Below are 10,182 nucleotides of genomic sequence, written 5' to 3'. Positions count from 1 at the left end.
ATTTGACTCTAAATGCAAGAGTTGTAACATAAAGATGTGTTGAAGAAGACTTGCCATTAGGACCCCAAACATATTTAGAAAATGCCGCAGGAGAAAAATCAAGTGGGAATTCGCATGATATTAGAATTTAAATCACATTTATTGATGATAAAGCCAAAATAAATCATACCCTCTGGGTTTGATTAAAAAAACATGTTTGCTAGACCCCTATGAGTTATATCATGGCAACCAGTATCGCCATGACAGCTGATGGAAACACCCTCATGGAGTATCACCTATGTGTCTTAAGCAGTATGAAGGTCATACAGATAGCAAAATACACTGACTCAACAATTCACACATTGAAGACAAAACTGCTGACATGGCTTTGTTGTGACTACATGAACTTTATTTAAATAGTGATTTGTCATTACAAAAAAATAAAACGAGTACATCAATTACACGCCTGATAAATATTTCACCATAAATGTTCACATTGCTTTTTTTTTAACTGAGATTCTTAAATGTTCAAAGTGTCACCGTGATGCGTTTACATGAGTGCTAGTCATGATACAGTGGGGAAGAATAAGCTGATGACACAACGCTCTCCTTATGTCACAATATAGTGATTAGGAATGTCTGAGATTATACGAGACAGTCAATACATGAACATTAAGATTATAACAAACAAATGTTGAGCTGTAGAACGAAAATGTTGTCCCCTGTCATTGTACGTTTCTTTTTGTGTTAAAAATAAAACTCAAACACGGCACATACACACTTCAAATTGTTTACCTCCTTTGTGCTGGCCCTGATTCGACAACACAATCGGACCACACGCAAATACAATTCAAAGTGGCGTAGGGCAGAAGGCACTTTAATTTCCATACAAACTCCACAACCTCGCTCTTAACAGGATACAGGAGCCGATAAAGACCGAGAGCAGACTTAGGCGGACTTGGGCCTTTGCATACGATTTGTGTGCGGAGGGAAATGCTCGGCACCACGTTTTGTCCGACAGTAGCTCAAGTGAGAAATGAAGCTTCGTGTTGTATTTGAAGACTATAAGGGCATGGCACCTTAGGCACACACATACAGACACAATCTGTACACACATTGACAAAGAGTGGACGCAGTTGTCTGGACGGCCAAATATCTAACCTGTTAAAGAACAATATGTTTGTTTAAGAGTGCTTGATTGACATGAAGAAAGTAATCATCTCTAAAGAAAATGATTTATAAGCATACCCAACATCTGAAGTGGATTCTTTCCATGGACAGTTTTTTGAGAGGAAAACAGGATTTCGACAGCAATCCAGAACAGTTTGCCTCTTTTCCCCGCACAAGTATACGCTAAAAGATGTACGTTTAGTGTTAGTCGGCAGGATATAAAGTCAGGAATAACAATCTTTGTACATCCTGTTGTCATTCACATGTGACAGTTAGTAAGGTAATGCTAATTTGGACCGAGAACTCTTCAATTGTATCTCCACAATCTTTTTTTTTAAAGCCACATTGAAAACATGTCTTGTCTCATAGTTTCTAGGATACACTCAGTACACAACATATTATCAATATAATACAAATATATATAGTCCTCTATTATCTATGGATATGAAGAGATGAGGTGTTAGCTACCATCAAACATATACGGCCAATGGGGCGTTAAGACCTACATGTGAAGCTTTTCGAAAAAACAAACAAATAAAAACAGTCCATCACACCTGGCCATACTTAGAAGCATTTGTGCCATATTTTCCTGATTGGCCGTCATGACGTGTGCTAGCTTGATTGGTGGGTTTAAGAAGAGCTTCCCTCTCATTCGTTGGTGTTGCTGCTGCTGTCGAAATCTTTGCACTGCAAGTCTCCCTCGGTGTAGTTGATGCCGGGGATTTTGTCGCCAAACCGGTCCACGCACCAGCAGATCCCCCTTCTCCGACCACGAGACGGCTTACACTGCAAGGGTGGAGTTAACAGAGTCAGCACTTTGGAAATAAAGGGGTTTGAGGCATGTTACAATGATCTGGTTGGTATGTCAGCCAAACACTTCAGAGACATATTCCGTATATATCTGACAAATATATTGTTGAAGAAGAGTGGGGGACCTTTAATGGACAGTATTCGTACCTGCTTGCGCTTGAAGAAGCCCTTCTTGTCACAGTTGGGGATGTACAGAGAGAGAGCCAACACCCGAGAAGTGTCCTTCATGCTCTGAATGAGATTATCCAGTCTCCTTCCGCAGGGGCCCTACACACACAGACACAGGTGTGAGTGTGTGCATGGTCACAATGTGTGTTTTGTGTCTATTTCTGCAACAATACTGACATCAAGACAGGAAGGTAATACAGGTTCAAGACCTACAGATCTATATTGAAATAGAGTTGATTAGAAGGTTGATTTCAAAATTGAATATTTAAGTCATCTTTGCAGCTGTAGTTTTGTTAAACCACTATTTTAGGATTAAACCAATAGGATGTGGTTATTTCTTTCTGTTTTGACATTTTAGTACAATAGTTTTCCTGGCGACATTTGAGGTAATCAGATGCTGTGATTACGGGAAATACCTCCACTAATGAGTACTTCAGTAATTTGGCATTCGCCTGTGTTCACACCTTGTTGTATGTGTGAAAGTGGCCCTGCGGGGCATCTTGGCTTGGATTTGTCAGAACTTGTTTCTTTATATTTATTCCCCCTCTGAGCTGAGTGAGATTTTCCCCCTGCTATGCCTGACTGTAGTCTCTGCTTCACTTACGAACTCGGGCTCCGATTTGTCCAGGCTCAGCGGGGAGAAGTCCAGATTGCTGGAGGGTCCCGGCCTGGCCAGCTGCTTCTTGCGATCCTTGGCCTGCCTCATGGCCTGGGCTTTCCGACTGCTGATGTGGTCTCTTAAGGGCGCTTTGGTTTGCTGAGATTCTCTGTCTGATAGAAAGGCAAGGGCAGATGAGGTCACTCCCCATGATCATGCATGTTTGAGGGCTATTAAAGGGGCCCTCTGGGCTTTTCTTTTAAGTTATATTTAAATATCCTCATCAAAATAAACAGTTGATCCTTTAGGTCTAATAAAAGTGTTGAATACATTCCTACCCCATAAAACATTTGCAAAGCTGATTATCAGCAGTTTTTACTTCTTCTCTGCTTTTTCATATGGTTCTCTCTATTTCTCTACAGCATCCCACTGCAGAGCTCCAGCCTCGCCAGAACCAATGGCGGAACATCTTGTGTAGTTATAGATCAAAAATATAAAAATGCCACTCTTTTATATTTCACACATTGTTTTATCGTGCTAATCCTTCATAAATAAACTTGGCTACTAAGCATACATTGAAGCTCATGTAAGCCAACATGAGCTATATGCTAATGTTAAACATGAACACAACATTAGGTACACAAAAAACACACTTAGAAGGTTACAGTTGTATCAAAATGTTTAGTTTACTTTGTTTGCAAACTAATGATTGCATGCTGTCGAACATGCGAATGTGTATTGTATTTTTGTTCATACATGTGCACATAGGACTGACTCAAACTACTATAAAACTTGAATATGAGCTTATAGGATGATAGAATACTGACATAAGAACAAAAGCAACAACAAGAATGTGTTTGTGAAGCTTGATTCACACAGGACTACTATTATCAGAGGAGAACTGTCTTCACCACAGTGCAGTTGGTACACCGGATCTTTACAAATTACAGACATGCAGGAATAAAATAACCCAGTACCAATTATTACTAACAACTTGATGTCCACGGGTGTAATATTAGCCCTGTGCCGAGCAAGGCTTCAAAGCATTTTTCTACTGCTTTCAAGAGACTGTTTGAAGAAGAAAAGGGGTCAAAATCAAAAGCATAATGATGGCTCCCACTTGGCCTAAAATTAACAAGTAAAGATCAACTCATGATGGAAGAGGACAGGAGAATGTCACACAACACCACGAGATGATTTCACTGCAGCAGCTCAATGCTTATTTAGCACTGCAGTGGCTACTGGCCAGCTTCAGATCCGAAGTGTTGACATACAGAACAACATAGCCTACATTTATGGCAAGCTAGGTTGCCAGTTTGGAGTATATGTAGACCGGGGTTTTTCAAACGTATATAGCCGGTGACCTAAATGAGATATTTAGTCTCACCCTGGCACCCAGGCCCATGAAAACATACTATTACACTTGTCATGTGGCGGACCACCAGAAACAGCCGCAGCCCATTTTGGGTCCCAACCTCCACATGTACATGCAGCCAGGGCCGGCCCTGACCAATTTGCCGCCCTAGGCAAGATTTTAGCTTGCGCCCCCCCCCCCCCCCCCCAAATGCAGACACTCACTAAGTGGGGGGGGGGGGGGGGGGGCTCCTCTAGGGGGTCCGGGGGCATGCACCCTCGGGAAGACTTTTTTTCTTTTATATTGAAGTTGAAAGCATCAAGCTGGTGCACTTTGAGAGCAACATTAGGAGCTCTATGGAAACACCTCTCAACACCCAGATGAAACAGAACTGGAAGCAGATTTTCTTTTTCTTTATGGATATTTTACAAATCACTCTCCTTTCAAACTGTATTCTTGTTTATTAATAACAACTTTTTTGTACTGTCAGTATTTTATACCTGTTTTTCATATGTTCTCTTATTTTTTTATAACTATAATAATCATATAAAGGTGTGCCTTTACCTCACTGAGCTGAGGTTATCAGAGCCGCTCAGTCTTTCAGGAGAGAGCTCTCTAAAGCTCCCCACCCTCGCGGCCGCTTACACAGTCAATTCCAATGTTAATAAAAGCACACAGAAGCTGTGTTCATTTTTTTTGGGAGTTTGATTTATTTTAAATGAATACAAATACAATATTAAAACCTATAATTGCACACTAAAACCATTATTTCAAAAAAAGAACAATTTCACAAAAACCTTTGGTTTTTACTGGGACTGGGGCAGTTCAACTTGATTTTGGGGGGGGGGGGGGGGGGGGTGCCATAGTTTATGGACACTGTACGCAATATAGGCGTAGTTCTGTTAGTATAAGATAATAAGATGTACTTTGTTGATCCAAAATCGGGAAATTGTGTTGTTATGAAATATATTTTTTTATTTCTAACTTTTTTTTTTTTTTCAATTTTCGGCGCCCCCTATAGGTTGATGCGCCCTTAGCATTCGCCTATACTGCCTATGCCGAGGGCCGGCCCTGCATGCAGCCTTCATCTGTGCAAGAATACAGCTCTCTTTCGGGGGCCGCGCACTGTCGCTCAAACCTCAGCTCGCCCCTCTGCCTCGTCCCACCCTCTATTCATCCCACCGCAACAATGTGTCGAGGCTTTCTTTCGCAAAAGCACTTTTATGCTGATATTTCACTTCATTTAAAGCTTAAAACATGCATCGGCCTTCTATGTGTCTTAAGCCTCCGCTGGCCCATTTCCACTGCTGTGACACGCACTTTTTTTCATTTTGGCAGATCACATTTCTGCACTGGCGTGATCGCTAAACTACTAAACTAACTGTGCGGGGAAACTAGGTCATTGCAAATGATGCTTAAAATTTGGCAAACCCTTACACCCCAAGTGATGAGGAGGATCACGGTTATGTCATACATCCACATAATTCCAAGTTCTTGGAAGCAAGCAAGAACTATCCTCCAGTTTACTGCTGACACAGTTCTTTTTTTCTCCGTCCATTGAAAGCTGAGGCAGATCAGCAGCCAGTGTAAACCCAATCAAGTCCTCATTTGCTAATCCTCGAGTTTGTCTAATCTGACCTGGGCTGACTGATCACGTCTTTCATTGCTTCTTCACCCTTTTCCTCGAGTTGGAGTTGTGAAACATGGTGATCCTTGCAGTCACAGAGAAACTCCTTCCTTGGAAATCTATGTGAAATCTGTGCGGATAAAGTTGCACTACTTCAATAGTTTAATGTGTCATGCACTAGCAAACATGACACATGGTGTATTATTGTTTTTAAGTGCATAGATAAGCTTTTTGGCAGCTCCTACTAGATTATAAGCATGCATATACCTTTTTGCCTCATTCTGTAGTTCTGTAAAATGTAATGATGTGTGTATTTATCATGTGTGTGCACATGGGTTTTGTTTAATTTATGTGCGCTCAGCACGAGATGTGGAGTTAACGGAGAAGCTGGCTGACGAGCGGACAGATGGGGGGATCAGTAACCCACGCTCAGCCTGCATTCTGCTGAATCACGGCACAGCCTGGGCCTGCCTGCAGCGCCGTGACCGAGAGAGGGAGGGGGAGAGGGGGAGGGAGGCAGATGAAGAGACCAGGGTGGGACTAACAAAGAGTGGTCGGAGGGGAGCAGAGGAGAGTGTGGGAAAGGGAGATGAAAAGAAGATTTTTGGGTATACGACAACTTCTCAGATGCTCTAAATTAGCTTAGTCTGATGAGCAACTCCAAAATATAATGGTATAAATCGTCACATAATGTGATACATGTGTATGGCAATTTTTCTTATCTACTGCCTTTGTTATTGGACTTCACTCTCAGCCAATAAACCGTGGTTCTTTGGCTCAGTCCTGAGGTCTAACCCCACCACTGAGATTATTTTTGTTTCCAGAATAGATTTGCTTCTATACCAAAACTCCAATCTGCAGGAGAGTAAAGCATACCACAGAATGGGAAAGGGTGAAACTGTGGATGGGTGGGAAGAATAATAGGGTGGAAAAAGATGAAGAGGGACAGTAGCAGTGAAAGAGGAGAAGATGCAGTGTGATGAGAGAGAATAGAGAGACATAAAGGCGGGTTAGGTGTGGGAAAAGGCACAGGTGGTGGATGAAGGAAAGTTGACAAAAGAAAAAAGAAACTGTAGAGGAAGGGAAAAGGGATCAATCAGACCATGAAGAGAGTGTCACAGGCCAACATTTCCCACAATGCTCCCCAGCAGACACAGTGACTGTCCCTGAACTGCCATTCAGCGGAGCCAACAAGGAGCCGCACGACCTGTAATCTTCTCCCTTGTTTTATGTCGGCTGGGCGCCCCGAGGCGATGGGCCACTCACACGAAACCTACTGATTTACGGCTCACAGCCCCACCAGCGCTTTTCAAACCCAGAAGACAGGTTAATCGACGCTCCGCACCATTGTTGACAGAGTTCACAGGGTCAAGACTCACGGGGCCTTTTGAGTCGTGTGCCTTTAATGACAGGTGTCAGCCCGTCTCAAAGAGGGCTGCGAGGTGACTCACATAAGAGAGGCAGGGAGGGCACTTACAGCTCACCTTTTTAAATCGCACGCCTTAAGAAAAGAATACTTGTTGGATTTAAGTTTTATGACATGGTGTGTGGAGTGTTTTTGGAGCACATTTGTTCATCTTTTCTTAAATCATCACTGGCTGACGTGTGTGTCAGAGGGCTTCATTAAAATGCCAGCCCTGACATTATACAGCTGTTTGCTTTTTCTTTGCACCTGAGTCTTTTACATATGTGGTTGAAACACAATCATTGTAATAGAAACCCACTGTTTTCTTGCACTGTGTAATGTCTTTTTTTTTCTTTTGTCTCTATAGTGTATGTATGCTGCACTGTTGGAATAGCCAGGGACTTAAGATTTACATTATTGGCCACAACTGCACTTTTATTGTGTATTATGTACATTAAGCCTTTGAATCTATGAAACACTATCAGAGCTGACACCAATATGATAGATGCAGGCCTTAAAGGGACACTGTAAATAACTTTAAAGCCTCATAGTGGGATATAATAGGTGGAAGAAGACAAAAGACGGTCTGCACCAACTATAATGCATAAAATATGAAGCTGTTATTAATGAATGGCTTCATTAATGTTGCATTCAAGTCAGTGGCCTGTTTAAGCGCCATTGGAGCCCCAGTGGTTGCCTACCTTTGGAGGGATGCAGCATTTTATACAACTTCTCGTTCCTGCACAGCCCCCGGCCGTGCAGCAGCGCGTGCAGCGGCTTCTCCTCTCCATTCTTGGGCAGGCAGCGGAGTCCGCGCGTGCACGGCCGGGTGTACACGCCGCACGGCTGGTCCTCTTCGAGCGCGCACGTCAGGCAGCAGCCGCAGCCGGGCTCCTTCACCAGCTGACAGCCCACCGGCACTGGCGGGCACATGGACAGGGCCTTCTGATCGCACGGCTGGCACGGCACGAAGGACGAGCCGCAGCCGGTGATGCTCAGCAGGGGAAGCAGCAGCAAGGAAACACTCCACAGCATGGCGCGAGACTCGTATATTAAAAGCAGGGCGTTGGTTGGAAACGATTATCAACTATATCTCACGCTGAATCCTTTCTTTGCGAATGATTTGAGTCCAAGCATCAGAGGGGGTGTTGCATCCACAGGTGCTTTGCGCGCTCAAATATCACTGCATCCGATGCTCACAATCCACGAATAGTCTTCCCTCCCTGCAAAATATTAAAATAACAAAATAATATCCCTGGATCTCAACCTTCAGTGATGCCCGGTGCCGTTTACGCGCACGCTACTCGTCTCCAAATGAGAGATAAAAGCCCTGTTACACGCTGTCGCTCTCTCTGTAGGTTATTTATCCCGCACGGGCTGCGAGCAAAATGTATAATCTGTGGCTTTGAGCTTGCCTTTTGAAAAAGAAACTGCCAGAGGCAAAGCCTACAACGATGGGTATGTCAAACAACGTTTGGAGGGGGAGGCGCACTTGTCAACTCCGTGCACTGCGATGCTGATTCCACAGGGCGGGTGCTGGCATGCCTCCAGATCGGCCAGATAGGAGACGATGCTCCTGAAGGCGACTGAATAAGACCTTGTGTCTTTCTCTCCTCGCAGAGTGGCTATTTAGCATTTCTTATTTTAAGTGTAGTGAAAGCCAGCCGGATCTCTTCTTGAAATAATGCTGGAAACTTAATTAGAAAAGTTGAAGAGTTTTGTTTGAATGACAGCCAAATAACTTCCTAACTGTGCTGCCAGATTGGGAAGTTATTTTAAGTGGAAATGAAAAGTAGTTTTAGTGTTTACAGACCTCTCAGGGAAGAGTCACAAAATGGCTGCAGAAGTTGGCAGAAAAGAAAGAAAGTGTGATCTAATGCAACATTATTCATGTCACACACAGCACAAACATGTGGTGTGTGTTGATAAGAAAACTATTTTGGGTTGACAAAACCGAATCGCCTGTTAAGATATAGATTTATAGCAAGAGGATTCTTTCTTTTATGGAGGAAATATTATGATTATTGGTCACTGTGTTTCTGGGTCCTTCCAGCTGGGGCTTGTCTGTTTTACGCAGTCACTTGAAGCATGCATAGAATTCAAGACTGTTAAATTGGACATTAATGTATAATCTTTATATCTGTCAAAAGATACAATCCGACTGGTTTCTTCTTCCATTTGTATACACAAATTCCAAGCTTCTTGACCCCCAAACATGCTGGTCAGATTTGGAATCGGTCCGATCTCCCCTGGAATCCCCTCAATATCTGCACTCGTTTTCCAAAAAGTCCTTGCAATTAGAGTATTTCCAAATGTTTTCTTTCCCCTCAGATATCTTTGGGTTTGGATCTCTGTTCAAACTGTTGCTTTAAACATTTGTGCGATGTTCTCTTATTCCTAACATATATTCTCAAAAGATCCGCACAATAACTCGTTGTAAAATGTCAGGGCAAACTGCACTTGTACTGACCCCGTTTTGTGACCCAGTGAGGTCAGTGTCCGGCGAGATATCTGAGAAACACTCAGTTGATGTTTCTGGCAGATACCAATATCTCCGAGTAGAATCTATTTCATGATTTTAACCCCGGGACTGTTATCTTAATAGTCATGCATAACTTATTTCATTTGTTAGCCTCTGTGTTCACATCCTGTTATTCTTCATCTTCTTCCGTTTGTTCTGTCAGTCAGTGCTGAAACTGACCTTTTAAATGTCAGCCCTGATCAAAGCTTTGATTCCTTCGCCGTGTCGCGTTTCACTTCCTCTTTCACCCTTCCTCCCCTTTGTGGAACTTTGTCGGCAAACTCTTTTTCAGATCATCCGACCCCTGATTGCCTTTGCCCTTGACCTTCGCACCGTATCAGGTGTCAAATGTCGTCACAGGTGTCGGAAAGGTCATCACCCATGCACCCCTTTCATTCCCCTCGTCGACCTTCACAGATTTGAAGAAAGAGCGCCGTTCACATTGTAAACCATGTGCGCCACATCTGTCTTCCAGCAACAAACCTCCTCCTTCGATCGCCCTGAGACTTTCCTACACATTTATGATTTATTTCACAGAGGCATTTTGGCA

The 10,182-nt window shown here is 43.2% G+C and overlaps 1 protein-coding gene across 1 annotated transcript; it reads right to left on the bottom strand.

Annotated features, from left to right (window-relative positions):
• Positions 1 to 366: 366 nt before the first annotated feature.
• igfbp5a (insulin-like growth factor binding protein 5a) lies at positions 367 to 8,582 on the bottom strand. The gene is made up of 4 exons (XM_034098284.2): positions 7,813 to 8,582; positions 2,732 to 2,898; positions 2,107 to 2,226; positions 367 to 1,935 (listed from the first exon to the last, which is right to left on the bottom strand). Exons 1-4 carry the CDS (start codon positions 8,144 to 8,146, stop codon positions 1,798 to 1,800), a joined length of 759 nt encoding a protein of 252 aa, XP_033954175.1. The 5' UTR covers positions 8,147 to 8,582; the 3' UTR covers positions 367 to 1,797.
• Between the last annotated feature and the right edge of the window lie 1,600 nt (positions 8,583 to 10,182).

Source organism: Pseudochaenichthys georgianus, chromosome 2 (genome assembly GCF_902827115.2).
Source record: "Pseudochaenichthys georgianus chromosome 2, fPseGeo1.2, whole genome shotgun sequence".
In the NCBI taxonomy this organism is placed as follows: Eukaryota; Metazoa; Chordata; class Actinopteri; order Perciformes; family Channichthyidae; genus Pseudochaenichthys; species Pseudochaenichthys georgianus.
This window is presented reverse-complemented; position numbering and strand designations above follow the sequence as displayed.